General features: G+C 33.0%; 2 protein-coding genes across 3 annotated transcripts in view; one reads left to right on the top strand and one right to left on the bottom strand.

Annotated features, from left to right (window-relative positions):
- LOC126739960 (exoglucanase B-like) overlaps positions 1-16427 on the bottom strand; it is a 32919-nt gene extending 16492 nt beyond the window's left edge. The window contains exons 1-4 of the mRNA XM_050445804.1: positions 16194-16427; positions 16019-16138; positions 9539-9681; positions 9343-9482 (exon numbers count right to left, since the gene is read on the bottom strand). Coding sequence (XP_050301761.1) covers positions 9343-9482; positions 9539-9681; positions 16019-16138; positions 16194-16402 — 612 coding nt within the window. The 5' untranslated portion in view covers positions 16403-16427. The remainder of the gene's footprint in view (positions 1-9342; positions 9483-9538; positions 9682-16018; positions 16139-16193) is intronic.
- The window catches only part of LOC126739942 (mucin-5AC-like), a 137899-nt gene that overhangs the window by 106757 nt on the left and 10718 nt on the right, over positions 1-20424 (top strand). The window contains exons 15-18 of one of the 2 annotated variants that reach the window (XM_050445783.1): positions 17050-17268; positions 17325-17390; positions 17441-17548; positions 17664-17708. In XM_050445783.1, the coding sequence (XP_050301740.1) occupies positions 17050-17268; positions 17325-17390; positions 17441-17548; positions 17664-17708 (438 nt within the window). Of the gene's footprint in view, positions 1-17046; positions 17269-17324; positions 17391-17440; positions 17549-17663; positions 17709-20424 lie in introns of both variants that reach the window. The other variant, XM_050445776.1, reaches the window with a different exon arrangement.

Raw genomic sequence — 20424 nt, 5'->3', positions numbered from 1 at the left:
CGAAAAAAAGACGAATCATGTAACAAATAAAAAAAGAACAAAAATTAAGTGAAATGTTCAAAATGGTTGCCATTCACGGCTTGACAATATCCAAGGCGATAAAGATGTAGCTGAAGTGTGAAATGAGGTAGAATGCGAAAAAGTAGATTTTTGACCCTGTTTTGGGCACATAACCCTCTCTGGGTCCCAAGATTCTTTGACGATCCCTATGAAATATTCTCTGTCGTTTATATATATCCTAACTAAGTCAGAAAAACATAATTTCAAGACGATCCAAGATGTAGCTGAAGGGTGAAATGCAGTAGAATGCGAAAAAGTGGACTTTTGACCCTGTTTTGGGCACATAACCCCCTCTGGATCCCAAGATTCTTTGACGATCGCTATGAAATATTCTCTCTCGTTTATATACATTATAACTATGTCAGAAAAACATAATTTCAAGACGATCCAAGATGTAGCTGAAGTGTGAAATGCGGTAGAATGCGAAAAAGTGGACTTTTGACCCTGTTTTGGGCACATAACCCTCTCTGGGTCCCAAGATTCTTTGACAATCGCTATGAAATATTCTCTCTCGTTTATATACATCATAACTATGTCAGAAAAACATAATTTCAAGATAATGCAAGATGTAGCTGAAGTGTGAAATGCGGTAGAATGCGAAAAAGTGGACTCTTGACCCTGTTTTGGGCACATAACGCCCTCTGGGTTCCAAGATTCTTTGACGATCACTATGAAATATTCTCTCTCATTTATATATATCCTAACTAAGTCAGAAAAACATAATTTCAAAATGATCTAAGATGTAGCTGAAGTGTGAAATGCGGTAGAATGCGAAAAAGTGGACTTTTGACTCTGTTTTGGGCACATAACCCTCTCTGGGTCCCAAGATTCTTTGACGATCGCTATGAAATATTCTCTCTCGTTTATATACATCATAACTAAGTCAGAAAAACATAATTTCAAAATGATATTAGATGTAGCTGAAGTGTGAAATGCGGTAGAATGCGAAAAAGTGGACTTTTGACCCTGTTTTGGGCACATAACCCTCTCTGGGTCCCAAGATTCTTTGACGATCGCTATGAAACATTCTCTCTCGTTTATATACATCATAACTAAGTCAGAAAAATATAATTTCAAGACGATCCAAGATGTAGCTGAAGTGTGAAATGCGGTAGAATGCGAAAAAGTGAACTTTGGACCCTGTTTTGGGCACATAACCCTCTCTGGGTCCCAAGATTCTTTGACGATCGCTATGAAACATTCTCTCTCGTTTATATACATCATAACTAAGTCAGAAAAATATAATTTCAAGACGATCCAAGATGTAGCTGAAGTGTGAAATGCGGTAGAATGCGAAAAAGTGGACTTTTGACCCTGTTTTGGGCACATAACCCTCTCTGGGTCCCAAGATTCTTTAACGATCGCTATGAAATATTCTCTTTCGTTTATATACATCATAACTAAGTCAGAAAAACATAATTTCAAAATGATCTAAGATGTAGCTGAAGTGTGAAATGCGGTAGAATGCGAAAAAGTGGACTTTTGACCCTGTTTTGGGAACATAACCCTCTCTGGGTCCCAAGATTCTTTAACGATCGCTATGAAATATTCTCTTTCGTTTATATACATCATAACTAAGTCAGAAAAATATAATTTCAAGACGATCCAAGATGTAGCTGAAGTGTGAAATGCGGTAGAATGCGAAAAAGTGGACTTTTGACCCTGTTTTGGGCACATAACCCTCTCTGGGTCCGAAGATTCTTTGACGATCGCTATGAAATATTCTCTTTCGTTTATATACATCATAACTAAGTCAGAAAAACATAATTTCAAAATGATCTAAGATGTAGCTGAAGTGTGAAATGCGGTAGAATGCGAAAAAGTGGACTTTTGACCCTGTTTTGGGCACATAACCCTCTCTGGGTCCCAAGATTCTTTGACGATCGCTATGAAACATTCTCTCTCGTTTATATACATCATAACTAAGTCAGAAAAACATAATTTTAAGATGATGCAAGATGTAGCTGAAGTGTGAAATGCGGTAGAATGCGAAAAAGTGGACTTTTGACCCTGTTTTGGGCACATAACCCTCTCTGGGTCCGAAGATTCTTTGACGATCGCTATGAAATATTCTCTTTCGTTTATATACATCATAACTAAATCAGAAAAACATAATTTCAAAATGATCTTAGATGTAGCTGAAGTGTGAAATGCGGTAGAATGCGAAAAAGTGGACTTTTGACCCTGTTTTGGGCACATAACCCTCTCTGGGTCCGAAGATTCTTTGACGATCGCTATGAAATATTCTCTTTCGTTTATATACATCATAACTAAGTCAGAAAAACATAATTTCAAAATGATCTTAGATGTAGCTGAAGTGTGAAATGCGGTAGAATGCGAAAAAGTGGACTTTTGACCCTGTTTTGGGCACATAACCCTCTCTGGGTCCCAAGATTCTTTAACGATCGCTATTAAATATTCTCTCTCGTTTATATACATCATAACTAAGTCAGAAAAACATAATTTCAAAATGATCTAAGATGTAGCTGAAGTGTGAAATGCGGTAGAATGCGAAAAAGTGGACTTTTGACCCTGTTTTGGGCACATAACCCTCTCTGGGTCCGAAGATTCTTTGACGATCGCTATGAAATATTCTCTTTCGTTTATATACATCATAACTAAGTCAGAAAAACATAATTTCAAAATGATCTTAGATGTAGCTGAAGTGTGAAATGCGGTAGAATGCGAAAAAGTGGACTTTTGACCCTGTTTTGGGCACATAACCCTCTCTGGGTCCGAAGATTCTTTGACGATCGCTATGAAATATTCTCTTTCGTTTATATACATCATAACTAAGTCAGAAAAATATAATTTCAAGACGATCCAAGATGTAGCTGAAGTGTGAAATGCGGTAGAATGCGAAAAAGTGGACTTTTGACCCTGTTTTGGGCACATAACCCTCTCTGGGTCCCAAGATTCTTTAACGATCGCTATGAAATATTCTCTCTCGTTTATATACATCATAACTAAGTCAGAAAAATATAATTTCAAGACGATCCAAGATGTAGCTGAAGTGTGAAATGCGGTAGAATGCGAAAAAGTGAACTTTGGACCCTGTTTTGGGCACATAACCCTCTCTGGGTCCCAAGATTCTTTGACGATCGCTATGAAACATTCTCTCTCGTTTATATACATCATAACTAAGTCAGAAAAATATAATTTCAAGACGATCCAAGATGTAGCTGAAGTGTGAAATGCGGTAGAATGCGAATAAGTGGACTTTTGACCCTGTTTTGGGCACATAACCCTCTCTGGGTCCGAAGATTCTTTGACGATCGCTATGAAATATTCTCTTTCGTTTATATACATCATAACTAAGTCAGAAAAACATAATTTCAAAATGATCTTAGATGTAGCTGAAGTGTGAAATGCGGTAGAATGCGAAAAAGTGGACTTTTGACCCTGTTTTGGGCACATAACCCTCTCTGGGTCCCAAGATTCTTTAACGATCGCTATGAAATATTCTCTTTCGTTTATATACATCATAACTAAGTCAGAAAAATATAATTTCAAGACGATCCAAGATGTAGCTGAAGTGTGAAATGCGGTAGAATGCGAAAAAGTGGACTTTTGACCCTGTTTTGGGCACATAACCCTCTCTGGGTCCGAAGATTCTTTGACGATCGCTATGAAATATTCTCTTTCGTTTATATACATCATAACTAAGTCAGAAAAACATAATTTCAAAATGATCTTAGATGTAGCTGAAGTGTGAAATGCGGTAGAATGCGAAAAAGTGGACTTTTGACCCTGTTTTGGGCACATAACCCTCTCTGGATCCCAAGATTCTTTAACGATCGCTATGAAATATTCTCTTTCGTTTATATACATCATAACTAAGTCAGAAAAATATAATTTCAAGACGATCCAAGATGTAGCTGAAGTGTGAAATGCGGTAGAATGCGAATAAGTGGACTTTTGACCCTGTTTTGGGCACATAACCCTCTCTGGGTCCGAAGATTCTTTGACGATCGCTATGAAATATTCTCTTTCGTTTATATACATCATAACTAAGTCAGAAAAACATAATTTCAAAATGATCTAAGATGTAGCTGAAGTGTGAAATGCGGTAGAATGCGAAAAAGTGGACTTTTGACCCTGTTTTGGGCACATAACCCTCTCTGGGTCCCAAGATTCTTTGACGATCGCTATGAAATATTCTCTTTCGTTTATATACATCATAACTAAGTCAGAAAAATATAATTTCAAGACGATCCAAGATGTAGCTGAAGTGTGAAATGCGGTAGAATGCGAAAAAGTGGACTTTTGACCCTGTTTTGGGCACATAACCCTCTCTGGGTCCGAAGATTCTTTGACGATCGCTATGAAATATTCTCTCTCGTTTATATACATAATAACTGAGTCAGAAAAACATAATTTCAAAATGATCTTAGATGTAGCTGAAGTGTGAAATGCGGTAGAATGCGAAAAAGTGGACTTTTGACCCTGTTTTGGGCACATAACCCTCTCTGGGTCCCAAGATTCTTTAACGATCGCTATGAAATATTCTCTTTCGTTTATATACATCATAACTAAGTCAGAAAAATATAATTTCAAGACGATCCAAGATGTAGCTGAAGTGTGAAATGCGGTAGAATGCGAAAAAGTGGACTTTTGACCCTGTTTTGGGCACATAACCCTCTCTGGGTCCGAAGATTCTTTGACGATCGCTATGAAATATTCTCTTTCGTTTATATACATCATAACTAAGTCAGAAAAACATAATTTCAAAATGATCTTAGATGTAGCTGAAGTGTGAAATGCGGTAGAATGCGAAAAAGTGGACTTTTGACCCTGTTTTGGGCACATAACCCTCTCTGGGTCCGAAGATTCTTTGACGATCGCTATGAAATATTCTCTTTCGTTTATATACATCATAACTAAGTCAGAAAAACATAATTTCAAGAAGATCCAAGATGTAGCTGAAGTGTGAAATGCGGTAGAATGCGAAAAAGTGGACTTTTGACCCTGTTTTGGGCACATAACCCTCTCTGGGTCCCAAGATTCTTTGACGATCGCTATGAAACATTCTCTCTCGTTTATATACATCATAACTTAGTCAGAAAAACATAATTTCAAGATGATGCAAGATGTACCTGAAGTGTGAAATGCGGTAGAATGCGAAAAAGTGGACTTTTGACCCTGTTTTGGGCACATAACCCTCTCTGGGTCCCAAGATTCTTTAACGATCGCTATGAAATATTCTCTTTCGTTTATATACATCATAACTAAGTCAGAAAAATATAATTTCAAGACGATCCAAGATGTAGCTGAAGTGTGAAATGCGGTAGAATGCGAAAAAGTAGACTTTTGACCCTGTTTTGGGCACATAACCCTCTCTGGGTCCGAAGATTCTTTGACGATCGCTATGAAATATTCTCTTTCGTTTATATACATCATAACTAAGTCAGAAAAACATAATTTCAAAATGATCTTAGATGTAGCTGAAGTGTGAAATGCGGTAGAATGCGAAAAAGTGGACTTTTGACCCTGTTTTGGGCACATAACCCTCTCTGGGTCCGAAGATTCTTTGACGATCGCTATGAAATATTCTCTTTCGTTTATATACATCATAACTAAGTCAGAAAAACATAATTTCAAAATGATCTTAGATGTAGCTGAAGTGTGAAATGCGGTAGAATGCGAAAAAGTGGACTTTTGACCCTGTTTTGGGCACATAACCCTCTCTGGGTCCCAAGATTCTTTAACGATCGCTATGAAATATTCTCTTTCGTTTATATACATCATAACTAAGTCAGAAAAACATAATTTCAAAATGATCTTAGATGTAGCTGAAGTGTGAAATGCGGTAGAATGCGAAAAAGTGGACTTTTGACCCTGTTTTGGGCACATAACCCTCTCTGGGTCCCAAGATTCTTTAACGATCGCTATGAAATATTCTCTTTCGTTTATATACATCATAACTAAGTCAGAAAAATATAATTTCAAGACGATCCAAGATGTAGCTGAAGTGTGAAATGCGGTAGAATGCGAAAAAGTGGACTTTTGACCCTGTTTTGGGCACATAACCCTCTCTGGGTCCGAAGATTCTTTGACGATCGCTATGAAATATTCTCTTTCGTTTATATACATCATAACTAAGTCAGAAAAACATAATTTCAAGAAGATCCAAGATGTAGCTGAAGTGTGAAATGCGGTAGAATGCGAAAAAGTGGACTTTTGACCCTGTTTTGGGCACATAACCCTCTCTGGGTCCCAAGATTCTTTGACGATCGCTATGAAATATTCTCTTTCGTTTATATACATCATAACTAAGTCAGAAAAATATAATTTCAAGACGATCCAAGATGTAGCTGAAGTGTGAAATGCGGTAGAATGCGAAAAAGTGGACTTTTGACTCTGTTTTGGGCACATAACCCCCTCTGGGTCCCAAGATTCTTTGACGATCGCTATGAAATATTCTCTTTCGTTTATATACATCATAACTAAGTCAGAAAAATATAATTTCAAGACGATCCAAGATGTAGCTGAAGTGTGAAATGCGGTAGAATGCGAAAAAGTGGACTTTTGACTCTGTTTTGGGCACATAACCCCCTCTGGGTCCCAAGATTCTTTGACGATCGCTATGAAATATTCTCTTTCGTTTATATACATCATAACTAAGTCAGAAAAATATAATTTCAAGACGATCCAAGATGTAGCTGAAGTGTGAAATGCGGTAGAATGCGAAAAAGTGGACTTTTGACTCTGTTTTGGGCACATAACCCTCTCTGGGTCCCAAGATTCTTTGACGATCGCTATGAAATATTCTCTTTCGTTTGTATACATCATAACTAAGTCAGAAAAACATAATTTCAAGACGATCCGAGATGTAGCTGAAGTGTGAAATGCGGTAGAATGCGAAAAAGTGGACTTTTGACCCTGTTTTGGGCACATAACCTCCTCTGGGTTCCAAGATTCTTTGACGATCGCTATGAAATATTCTCTTTCGTTTATATACATCATAACTAAGTCAGAAAAATATAATTTCAAGACGATCCAAGATGTAGCTGAAGTGTGAAATGCGGTAGAATGCGAAAAAGTGGACTTTTGACTCTGTTTTGGGCACATAACCCCCTCTGGGTCCCAAGATTCTTTGACGATCGCTATGAAATATTCTCTTTCGTTTATATACATCATAACTAAGTCAGAAAAATATAATTTCAAGACGATCCAAGATGTAGCTGAAGTGTGAAATGCGGTAGAATGCGAAAAAGTGGACTTTTGACTCTGTTTTGGGCACATAACCCTCTCTGGGTCCCAAGATTCTTTGACGATCGCTATGAAATATTCTCTTTCGTTTGTATACATCATAACTAAGTCAGAAAAACATAATTTCAAGACGATCCGAGATGTAGCTGAAGTGTGAAATGCGGTAGAATGCGAAAAAGTGGACTTTTGACCCTGTTTTGGGCACATAACCTCCTCTGGGTCCCAAGATTCTTTGACGATCGCTATGAAATATTCTCTTTCGTTTGTATACATCATAACTAAGTCAGAAAAACATAATTTCAAGACGATCCGAGATGTAGCTGAAGTGTGAAATGCGGTAGAATGCGAAAAAGTGGACTTTTGACCCTGTTTTGGGCACATAACCTCCTCTGGGTTCCAAGATTCTTTGACGATCGCTATGAAATATTCTCTTTCGTTTATATACATCATAACTAAGTCAGAAAAATATAATTTCAAGACGATCCAAGATGTAGCTGAAGTGTGAAATGCGGTAGAATGCGAAAAAGTGGACTTTTGACTCTGTTTTGGGCACATAACCCTCTCTGGGTCCCAAGATTCTTTGACGATCGCTATGAAATATTCTCTTTCGTTTATATACATCATAACTAAGTCAGAAAAACATAATTTCAAGAAGATCCAAGATGTAGCTGAAGTGTGAAATGCGGTAGAATGCGAAAAAGTGGACTTTTGACCCTGTTTTGGGCACATAACCCTCTCTGGGTCCCAAGATTCTTTGACGATCGCTATGAAATATTCTCTTTCGTTTATATACATCATAACTAAGTCAGAAAAATATAATTTCAAGACGATCCAAGATGTAGCTGAAGTGTGAAATGCGGTAGAATGCGAAAAAGTGGACTTTTGACTCTGTTTTGGGCACATAACCCTCTCTGGGTCCCAAGATTCTTTGACGATCGCTATGAAATATTCTCTTTCGTTTGTATACATCATAACTAAGTCAGAAAAACATAATTTCAAGACGATCCGAGATGTAGCTGAAGTGTGAAATGCGGTAGAATGCGAAAAAGTGGACTTTTGACCCTGTTTTGGGCACATAACCTCCTCTGGGTTCCAAGATTCTTTGACGATCGCTATGAAATATTCTCTCTCGTTTATATACATCATAACTAAGTCAGAAAAACATAATTTCAAAATGATCTAAGATGTAGCTGAAGTGTGAAATGCGGTAGAATGCGAAAACGTGGACTTTTGGCAATGTAATTCAGGCAATGCAAAGACGATAACTAGTAAAAATCGACATCTACAACTTTCAGAATGTCAATGTACTTCTGAACTAGGTAAAAATCAAATGACAACTTTTTAGGTTAAATTATATTTGTTGCTAACGCAATCTAAGATTTTGTTATTTGGTTATTCTATTGATGTTAATTCTTGTAAGACCAAATTTAAAACTCTTTATGACCAAGAAGTCTATGTTTTTACTTTATAAAGGGAATGAAAACATTTTGCTTTCAATTAAACTGTATTTTACTAAATAAAGCTTTTGTTGTATAAGCATGCTTTAAATAGTTTTGGGAGATTTTGAATTTTGAAGTGAGTGAACATCACTTTTGGATAAGTTTGGATCCAAGAACAAGATCCGTAGAGCATGCTTCACTACATATAATACTTTTTGTTTTATAATCATGCTTCAATTAGTCATGGAAATTTTGGACTTTAAAGTGACTGAACATCACTTTTAGACAGTACTACATAAAAAGTCAATTATCTCCAAAATAATTACTTGGATAAATTTTGACCCAAAACAACCTTTATAGAGCATTCTTTATTGAATACCATGCTTTTTGTTTCATAAGTATGCCTTAAATGGGAGATTTTTAAATTTTAAAGTGAATGAACATCATTTTTTAGAAACCACTACTTAAAAAATGCAAAAATCTCTAAAATTATTACTTGGACAAGTTTGGACCCAGGAACAACATTTGTAGACCGTGCTTCATGCTTCAATTACTCATGAAGATTTTAGACTTTAAAGTGAGTGAACATCACTTTTAGCCAGTACCACATAAGAAGTCTAATAGAACTTACTTGAAACCCATTTACGCCACCATAAGTGAAATTATCACAAGTGGGTGTATTGAATCCCTCCCATAAGGAGCCCTGTCCTAAATTAACGAAAGAAGGGCCGTTTGCTTCGGGCCCCAGTTCACATTCTCCCTGTATATTGCCTGAAAAGTATTATTTAATTTTTTTTGTTTTTCAATAAACTTTCGTGTAGACCTACCGAATCCGTAGATATTGTCTACGTCTGACAGCCAGTGCATTATGTAGACTTCTGTGGTGTTGTAGGCGTCCAATAGTTCTTGGAAGATTGGATCTTGGCCGACGGTTATTCCCGATGCTGTGCCGGGGTTCTTAGGATCATATCTAGTAAGGAAGATAGAGGAGATATCTAAGAGATATTGTTTGGAAGACAACGAAAGAATCGATATCTATTGATCATCAATTTTTTGTGCATCCTCAGAAATTTTAAAAAAATATGATCAACAGACAATTGATTTTCAAATCAATTGTCTGGAATAGGAAAAATATTAATCAATCAAAGAGTTGGGGCTCAAAGGCATTGAATAAATAGTCTTGAAATCATAATTTAGCCATCTACAATAAGAGAATTATGAATCAATAGATCAAAAGCATACATTCATGATTTACTGCCTGAAATAAACACAATCGAGAATTGGTCATCAACTACTTAGGACTAACAAAAATTTATGAATTTATGCTCCGATTGTCTGGAGTAAAAAATCTTTAATCAAATGCCTGAAATTATCGAAATCGTGGGTTTTTAAGTCAATTGCCTTAAATAAGAAAAATGTCAAAAATCAAATACCTCGAATTGATGAAAATAAGAATCTGGTGTTAAATATTATTTACTCACTGGAATAAAAAGAGTCTAGAAATGATGAAATTATGAGTTTATACCCCAATGTTCTGCAGTAAAAAATCAATAATCAATAAAAAACTGCTTATAATAATAAAATCAATAATTAGATTTCTCAAATTGTAACAATCATGAATTTGCAAATTAACTGCTTGGAATTCATAATCATATAATTAAGATTCTGTGCTCGAGTATCTTAAATAAGACAAAATATGAATTAATATTTAATAATCACCTCTCTGGAATTGACAAACTTATCAATTTATGGCCAATAGTGAAAAATTAATAATTCACTGTCTAGAATTGTAGAAATCGTGTATCTTTAAGTTAGTTGCGTAGAATGCGCAAAATATGAAATAATATAATCCATTGGAATTCATATAGGAAAAATATGAATCAACAACCAACTGTCTGGAATTGATGAAATTAATAATTGTTAGTCAAAAAGTTTGCACATCAATTGCCTGGAATCATATGAATAACATTCTATACTCAATTGAAGAAAAAGGGAATCAAAATCTATTTTTAATTGTTAAAATCACGGATTTTTAGATCAATTGCCTGTAATACCAAAAATGTGAGTCAATAATTAACCGTCTGGAGTTAAAAAAAAAGAAATAAAAGAATTACAATTCCTCAAGTTCACCTTACCTGGAATAACTTAAAACTCAAGAATTAGTGATCAATTATTTAATATTGAAAAATGAATGAAGAGTTGATCATAAACTGCCTAAAATTAGACTTGACGAACTTATCAATTGATGACTAGAAATAAAAAATCAATAATTTACTCTCTAGAATTATAAAAATCGTGCATTCTTAAGTTAATTATTGCCTGAAATGCGAAAAATATGAAGTATAATCAATTGCTTAATATTGATGAAATTATGAGGTCATACTCTGATTTTGAGAAATAAAAAATCAATAATTAACTGCTTGGAATTATAAGAAAATTCAAATAACTTTGCAGTTATTTGAATTGAATAGAAGAAATTTGAATTAAAGTATGGAATTGAATATTAATTGATACTTGAACAGTTTGTTATTAATTAGCTGCCTGACAGTATTCGAAATCATGGATATGCACATCAATTGCCTAAAATCATAACAATAAATAATATTCTATGCTGAATTACCTTATTTGGAAAAAATGAGAATCAAAATCTACTTGAAATTGTAAAAGTCACGTATATTCAGGTTAATCACCTGTAACCATAAATTAACTGCCTGGAATTGATGAAACTATAAATAAGAGCTCAAAGATGGGAAACTCCTCAAGTTCAATTGCCTGACTTGATGCAGCAATTCATAGCACCTTACCTAGAATAACTCAAAACTCAAGAATTAATCAATTATTTAATATTGATAAAAGAGTCAAGAATCGATCATAAACTGTCTGATATTAATAAAATATGATTTAGTAATTAACTGCCTAAAATATATGAATTTATAGTACTGAAATCCTATACTGCATAGTACTGAAAAAATCATTAATCAACAATCAACAGCCCGAGATTATAAAATTATAGGTTTATAAGGCAATTGTCTAGAATAGGAAAAATAAGTATCAATTGCGTGGAATTGATGAACCTGGGCTTAAATCAATATTTGATCATGGACTGCCTAGAATTTATAAACTCGTTAACCGTTGTCTGAAATAAGAAATCATTTAGAATAAATGGGTTTACAGATCAATTACCCGGAATCATATAATTAAGATTCAATGCTTAATTGCCTGAAATAAGAAAAAAAAACAAGAATCACATATCTAGAATTGATGAAAATATGAATCTAGAGTTAAAGTTATGGAAAAAATACTTCAAATAGAAAATCTGATTTACTCCCTGGAATAAAAACAGTATAGAATTAATCATCAATTTCCTAAAATTTATAAAAAATTATGAGGTCATACTGCACTTTACAGAAATTAAAAATCAATCATTAACTGCTTGGAATTATAAGAAAATTAGGCTTTGCAGTTATTTGAATTGAATAGAAGAAATTTGAATCAATAAAAAATTGTCTGGAATTGATGAAATTATTAATTTGAACTATCTGTAATCAAAAAATCACTAATCACGTACTTGACGATGCGCAAAATTATAGGTTTGCACATTAATTGCCTGCAATCATATAATCAAGATTCTGTGCCCGAGAACTTTAAATAAGACAAAATATGAATTAATATTTAATAATCACCTCTCTGGAATTGACAAACTTATCAATTTATGGCCAAGAGTGAAAAATTAATAATTCACTGTCTAGAATTGTAGAAATCGTGTATCTTTAAGTTAGTTGCCTAGGATGCGTAAAATATGAAATAATATAATCCATTGATAAAATTATGAATTCATAGTCCTATTTTATATTAAATCAATAATATCGATGATAATATGAATAATATCGGTAATAATAATCCTATTTAAATAAATTGGGCTTTGCAGTCATTTGAATGAAATAGGAAAAATATAAATCAATAACCAACTGTCTGGAATTAATAAAATTATTAATTGTTAGTCAAAAGGTTTGCATATCAATTGCCTGGAATCATATGAATAACATTCTATACTCAAAGAGAATCAAAATCTATTTGAAATTGTTAAAATCACGGATTTTTTAGGTCAATTGCCTGTAATATCAAAAATGCGAATCAATAATTAACTGTCTGGAGTTAATGAAACTATAAATCAAAGTTCAAATAAAAGAATTACAATTCCTCAAGTTCACCTTACCTGGAATAACTCGAAACTCAAGAATTAATGATCAATTATTTAATATTAAATAAGGAATCAAGAATTGATTATAAAATTATAAAAAAATTATTTAATAATCAACTGTCTAAATTATGAATTTACACTCCAACTGACTGAAATATAACAAAATTAATAATCAACAATTAAAAACCTCAAATTGTAACAATCATGAATTTGCGAATCAATTACCTGGAATGGGAAAACTTATTTTGATTAATTATTATTTAACTGTCTCGAATTGATGAAACTATTTAAAATTAATACTCTAACTGTCTGTAATACAAAAAATCATTAATCACGTGCCTGACAGGCTAGTGTGTGTCTAGACAAATCTAATTATTGATTTTATTATTTTAAGCAGTTTTTTATTGATTATTGATTTTTCACTGCAGAACATTGGGGTATGAACTCATAATTTCATCATTTCTAGACTCTTTTTATTCCAGTGAGTAAATAATATTTAACACCAGATTCTTATTTTCATCAAAATTATGAGATCAATTACGTGGAATCATATAATTAGGATTCTATGCTTAATTGTCTGAAATAAGAAAAAAAAACATTCATATATCTAGAATTGATGAAAATATGAATCTGGGGTTAAAGTTATGGAAAAAATACTTTAGAAAATCTGATTTACTCCCTGGAATAAAAACAGTCTAGAATTAACCCTCAACTGCCTAGAATTGATGAAATTATGAGTTCATAAATACAAAAATATTAATGAATAACAAAATCATTAATCAATAATTAAACGCCTCAAATTATTACAATCATGAATTTGCAAACTAACTACCTGGAATTGTTGAAATTATAAAGTGATACTTGAAGTGTTTGGTATAAAAAATCATTAATTAGTTGCCTGACAGTATTCGGAATTATGGATATACACATCAATTGCCTCAAATCATAACAATAAATAACATTCTATGCTGAATTACCTTATTTGGAAAAAATGAGAATCAAAAGCAATTTGAAATTGTAAAAATCAGGGATATTCAGGATAATTGCCTGTAACCACAAATTAGCTGTCTGGAATTGATGAAACTATTAATTAGAGCTCAAAGATGGGAAACTCCGCAAGTTCAACTGCCTGACTTGATGCAGCACCTTACCCGGAATAACTCAAAACTCCAGATTTAATCAATTATTTATTATTTAAAAAAGAGCCAAGAATTGATCATAAACTGTCTAAAATTATAAAAATATGATTTAATAATCAACTGTCTAAATTAGGAATTTACACTCCAACTGACTGAAATATAACAAAATTATTAATCAACAATTAAAAACCTCAAATTGTAACAACCATGACTTTGCAAATCAATTACCTGGAATGGGAAAACTTATTTTGATTAATTAATATTTAACTGTCTGGAATTAATGAAACTATTTAAAATTAATACTCTAACTGTCTGTAATACAAAAAAATCATTAATCACGTGCCTGACAGTGCGCAAAATTATGAGATCAATTATGTGGAATCATATAATTAAGATTCTATGCTTAATTGCCTGAAATAAGAAAAAAAACAACAATCATATATGTAGAATTGATGAAAATATGAATCTAGAGTTAAAGTTATGGAAAAAATACTTCAAATAGAAAATCTTATTTACTCCCTAGAATAAAAACAATCTGGAATTAATCATTTACTGCCTAGAATTGATGAAATTATGAGTTCATAAATACAAAAATATTAACGAATAACAAAATCATTAATCAATAATTAAATGCCTGAAATTGTAATAATCATGAATTTGCAAACTAACTACCTAGAATTGTTGACATTTTTATAATTAATATTCGAATTGTCTGGAATAAAAAAAGCATTAATCAAGTGCCTGAAGTTGCGCAAAATCATGGGTTTATCATCAATTAATTAACAAAAAATTATGAATAAATAATTTACTTTCTGCAATTGACGAACTTATCAATTGATGGCCAGGAATAAAAAATCAATAATTCACTCTTGAAATTATAAAAATCGTGCATTTTTAGGTTAATTATTGTCTGGAATGCGAAAATTATGAATTATAATTAATTGTTTAAAATTGATGAAATTATGAGGTAATACTCTGATTTTCAGAAATAAAAAATCAATAATTAACTGCCTGGAATTATTAAAAAATTGGGCTTTGCAGTCATTTGAATGAAATAGGAAAAATATAAATCAATAACCAACTGTCTGGAATTGATGACATTAATAATTGTTAGTCAAAAAGTTTGCACATCAATTGCCTGGAATCATATGAGTAACATTCTATACTCAATTGGAGAAAAAGGGAATCAAAATCTATTTGGAATTGTTAAAATCACGGATTTTTAGGTCAATTGCCTGTAATACCAAAAATACGAATCAATAATTAACCGTTAGCTGGAGTTAATGAAACTATAAATCAGAGTTCAAATAAAAGAATTACAATTCCTCAAGTTCACCTTACCTGGAATAACTCAAAACTCAAGAATTAATGATCAATTATTTAATATTTAAAAAGGAATCAAGAATTGATCATAAACTGCCTAAAATTTTTCAAAAAAATAATTTAATAATTAACTGTCTAAATTATGAATTTATACTCCAACTGACTGAAATATCACAAAACAATTAAATGCCTCAAATTGAAATCAATTAACTGGAATGAGAACACTTATTTTGATTAATTATTTTTTAACTGTCTGGAATTGATGAAAATATGAATCTAGAGTTAAAGTTATGGAAAAAATACTTTCAATATACTCATCAAATATATCTACTCATCAATTGCCTAGAATTGATGAAATTATTAAAATTAACATCCGATTTGTCTGGAATAAAAAAAAAAATTAATCAAGTGCCTGACGGTGCGCAAAATCATGGGTTTATCATGGGTTAAATAAGAAATAAATTAATGAATAGTCTGGACTTGATTAAATTTTTAATTTAATACTCAAACTGTTTGGAAAAGTATCTGATTATAAATTATCTGCCTGGAATAAGAAAAGGGTGAAGTTATAAGTCAATGATCAATTGTTCAATATTAAAAGATGATCTGCCTGAAATTGATAAAATTATAAATGAAACTTTTACCTCTCGGAATTCGTTTGCAATCTCGGAATCATATATCGCTCGATCATATCCCAAGCATCATTAAACGGCTCGAAGTCCCCAGTGATTGCCCCATAAACAGCTTTCAGGTAAACATTGTAACTAAAAAAAGGCATTTTTTTTTTTTAAAAAGAAACACGGTTTTTAAAGGACTTACCTGAATGCCTCAGAATCAGTTTCGTGTCCATAATCCGTCGATTCCACCACTAAAGTCTCCGCGGTATGGTATGGCACTCCATCTTTTGAGAAGTAACTGCTTTCAGGGTTAGTTATTTTATTGTATTGTTCTAGGAACCGGTCTCTATACACCTCTGCCTTAACATTCAAGATAAAAAAGGAAAACAGCGTTAAAATTGATACGTTCATCTTATTTTTTTTTCGTAAATTAAACGGATTATGTGTTGCAATGAAATATTTATATAATAATTTTATCTTAAGGACCCTCGTATGTAAAACTCTCAGGTTGAAGTGTTTTTATTATTGGAATTTTATTAAAAACAGTTAGGTGAGGTTAAGCGATGAGAATGTTAACTACTTAAAGTAAAACAGTTAAAATAAGGGTACATTTTTTTGGTATTACTGTATAGAACTAAAAATCAGGAAAGGATTATGGAAATATTACTCATTTTCTCTTCTTTTTCAAAACAAATTCAAAGTAAGGATATGTTTTTGATACAACTACTCAGATATCAATAAAAACGAAAACTCAAATTTTTGGTATTACTGATGGCTTTTACAAAAACATAAAAGTTTCTTAGAAAATAAGAGAAACCCATTGGCACGGTACTCTTTTCCAGCTAATTGTTTCCGCCAAATTCAATGTCAAAATCAAATTTTTGGTGCCACTAATAAATTTCCCTGCAAATCCAAGACTTTCTTAAAAAGTAAGATAAACCCATTGAATGAGTAACATCTTCAGCCATTTTTCTCTAAAAAATACGTTGACAAACTAAATGTCTTGATATCGCTGCCTATGCAACAGTTATTTTTCAATAGTAATTTTCTTTCAGCAGTTTTCAAAGGAATAAAATCCTCGGTGAAACAGACCCGACCGATGAGAGTGACGAAGAGGCCACCATCACTCAAAAATCCAATTTCCCCCAATACGTTAACATAAGAAGACAAAGACCTTCGACGACTTCAGCTTCGCCAGAACCCGAGACCAAATATGTCTCTGTTAGGAGAACCACCACTGCTTCTGCACTGGCACCTGACAATGAGGATGAGCAAAAGTACTAAATAATAAAGAATACACCTAAAAACCTCTATATTATGTTCATTTTTGTAGGTACGAAGTGGAAAGACGTGGTACCACAACTACAGAACCTGCGACCGAAGAGAACGAGGAAGTTAGGTATGTATGAAGTAGTTTTATTCTGGCAGGATATTATTTTTGATTTTTAGGAGGCGTTCGACCATCTCACCTGAAACTGCCGATAATATTGAGTCTAAATACTCTACAATCCGTAGGTCTACCACGTCATCTCCTGTTGAAGATAACGAACCTATCAAGTAAGAGAAAGAAGGAATGATTCTATTGGGGTTTATTAGAGATTTTTTCCTATTTATGAGTTTTATAAAATGAACACTAAAAAGACACCATTACAAGTGTGCTTTTCCTTTTCAGAAGCAGCCTTGATGCTACGACACCTGAGGAGTCTACCACAGTTGGGTGAGTCACTTTTTTTTAATTTTGTCATTGAAATCATAACCTCTCAGTTATTTCTTATACAGTGCATCCCAAAAGTTATGTCTAAGTTCATTTAAAATTCACGGGTGTGTTCGAAAAAGAACGCTCGGACCCGTCGATTTTTATTTCAAGTTGCCCATTTTTTTATTTCATCTTTGAATTTCGCGTGGAATTCTCCGTATGTTTCATGCATCATTTCCTATACCTAAAATTAACAGTTATCGAAAAAAGACGATTTATGTAACAAATAAAAAAAGAACAAAAATTAAGTAAAATGTTCAAAATGGTTGCCATTCACGGCTTGACAATATCCAAGGCGATCAATAAAGTCTTGTTGCACATTTTTAATCATTTCCGGAGTTATGGCGCGCACTTCTCTGCGAATTCTCTCTTTCAAGTCGTTTAGATTATTTGGCCTAGTAACAAATACCTTCGACTTGAGGTATCCCCACAAAAAAAGTCAATTGGTCAATTGGCGACCTAGCAGGCCATTCGATGGCTCCTCTCCTTCCTATTCACCGATTGGGAAAGGTTTCATCCAAAAATGTACGCACAGTGGCAGCATAGTGCGGAGGAGCGCCATCTTGCTGGAAAATTAGTTCTTCATCAAGATAGTCTGGGTCCAATGGATTTGGAAATAAAGCTAGTATTGCTGGAACTAATTCAAATTGGAGAAAATCGAGATACACTTGTCCCGTTAAAGTCTGTTCAAAGAAAAAGGGACCTAGTACTCTTCCGCGCACTATTCCACACCACACATTTAGTTTTTGAGGGTACTGGGTGTTTACCTCCATGATCCAATGCGGATTTTCTGTTGCCCAATATCGACAATTTTGTCTGTTCGCACTACCATTCAAACAAAGCGTGGCTTTATCGGAAAAAATAATATTTGTTACTAAATTAAGTCTTGAATCCGTTTATCTGTGCTAAAATTCATATTTTAACCATTATAAACCGAAACAAAACGTGATATATCCTTAGTAAACTAAACCTTTACTATTTTGATTTTTCTCAAAAAGGTGATATTTACATTATATTTTTTACATGTTTGGTTTAAATTTTATTATACTGTAAACTAATTATGTAAAAAAGAACAATTATATTTAATAAGGGGCTTATTATAGGTCCTACGTTCTAGGCAGTGCGGTCTTGCATTCCAACTATCATTTACGTATAGTCAGAGGCACGATACTGTGCTCTTAGCCACTCTGTAAATTAATAATAAAGTGAGAATGTGAGGTTATAGTTGAAGACAAAATATTGATAGAAAATAAAAGATAAAACGGTAGAGGCTTTAAATAGTGGTGGTAAAAAGCAAAGGAGTATAAAGAAACTTCGAAAAAGGAAATTGTAAGTGTATAAAATAGTTCGCGTTTTGATTTGTTTTTTGTCTGTTTTGTTTTTAGTACTAGTGATATATTTTTTTGTAGATATGTTGATAAAGATCCTCTGTGTACGGATTTCAAGAAAACTTGTTTACATCGTTCTGGTAAAAGTAAATTTAAGTGTGTTACTAGGTATTCGTTTGTCATTGGTGAAAAAAAATAAAAAATAGCTTTACCTTATGATGCACAAAGAAAGGAAAACTATGCGGCAAAATCAAATGTCAAGAATAGGAATTTGAGCTGCCAGTATCACTTATTTTTCAAAGAAAAAAAGTGTGATTGTAGTGTGTAAACAATTTTTTATTATTGCTTTTGGAATTACAAAAAGAAGATTAGAGAACCTGTGTAAAACATTACATAAAGGAAAAACGCCGGCAGAAAACCGAGGTGGAAATAGGTATGGTAATCGCGACGAAAACCAAAAACAAAGCCTTCGTTTATTTTTAAATAAAATGCCTGCACAAGAGAGACATTAGGTTTGTTCTCACTGCAAATTTCGTACAAGTTTGAAACTTGTTTCCAAACCATTCTTGATGCGCATGCGTAAAATATTACAACTTACATATATATTTAAAATATACGGGTTGAGTGGAGAAGAAAAATAACCTCACTTTTTTATGCCACTAGGAAATGGGAAAATAAATAAAACATAAAAGACAATTTACGCTACAACCTTAAAATAGCTGTATATTATTAATAGAGTTTAAGATTGTGTGATTATTTGCTACTTCAGGGCTTACTCTAAAATGGTCGAGAAATTCTATTTTATTAAATTGGGACACGGTTTCATTAAAATAGTTTTGATTTTTGTGCCTTATCCGTTCTTCAAGTAAATGTTCTTTAAAAATCTGTATCTATATATATTTCTTAATATGTATTTTTAGACTGATCCAACAATTTAGAGGTTATGTTCATAGTCCGAAGATCGACGTTGACTGGCTACACGAATTCTCTGACACTTTGCTTGAAATAAATCCGAAAACAAGTCTGACTATCAGATGACAATCAGAAATTTCTGTAAGAACATCAAACTTTTCATTTGAAACCGATCAGAAGTTTCTGTGCGAACGCGTTTTACTCTACTGCGCATGTTTATTTGTCGAAAACTTGTTTCTTACTGCTGTGAGAACGAACCTATTATGGCCGACAAAAGTCAAAAAGGATTTACTTGTCATCACAATTAAATGCAAAGAAATTATGGCAACTTTATAATAGTTCTGTGACGGATGATTTGAAAGTTAAAAAAACAATGTTTTATAAAATTTTTATAGGAGAATTCAATATCAACCAGGATTTGCATCACCAGCTACGGA

This window comes from Anthonomus grandis, chromosome 1, assembly GCF_022605725.1.
Source record: "Anthonomus grandis grandis chromosome 1, icAntGran1.3, whole genome shotgun sequence".
In the NCBI taxonomy this organism is placed as follows: domain Eukaryota; kingdom Metazoa; phylum Arthropoda; class Insecta; order Coleoptera; family Curculionidae; genus Anthonomus; species Anthonomus grandis.
Note: the sequence above shows the minus strand (reverse complement) of the source record. Positions and strands in the feature narration are given on the sequence as shown.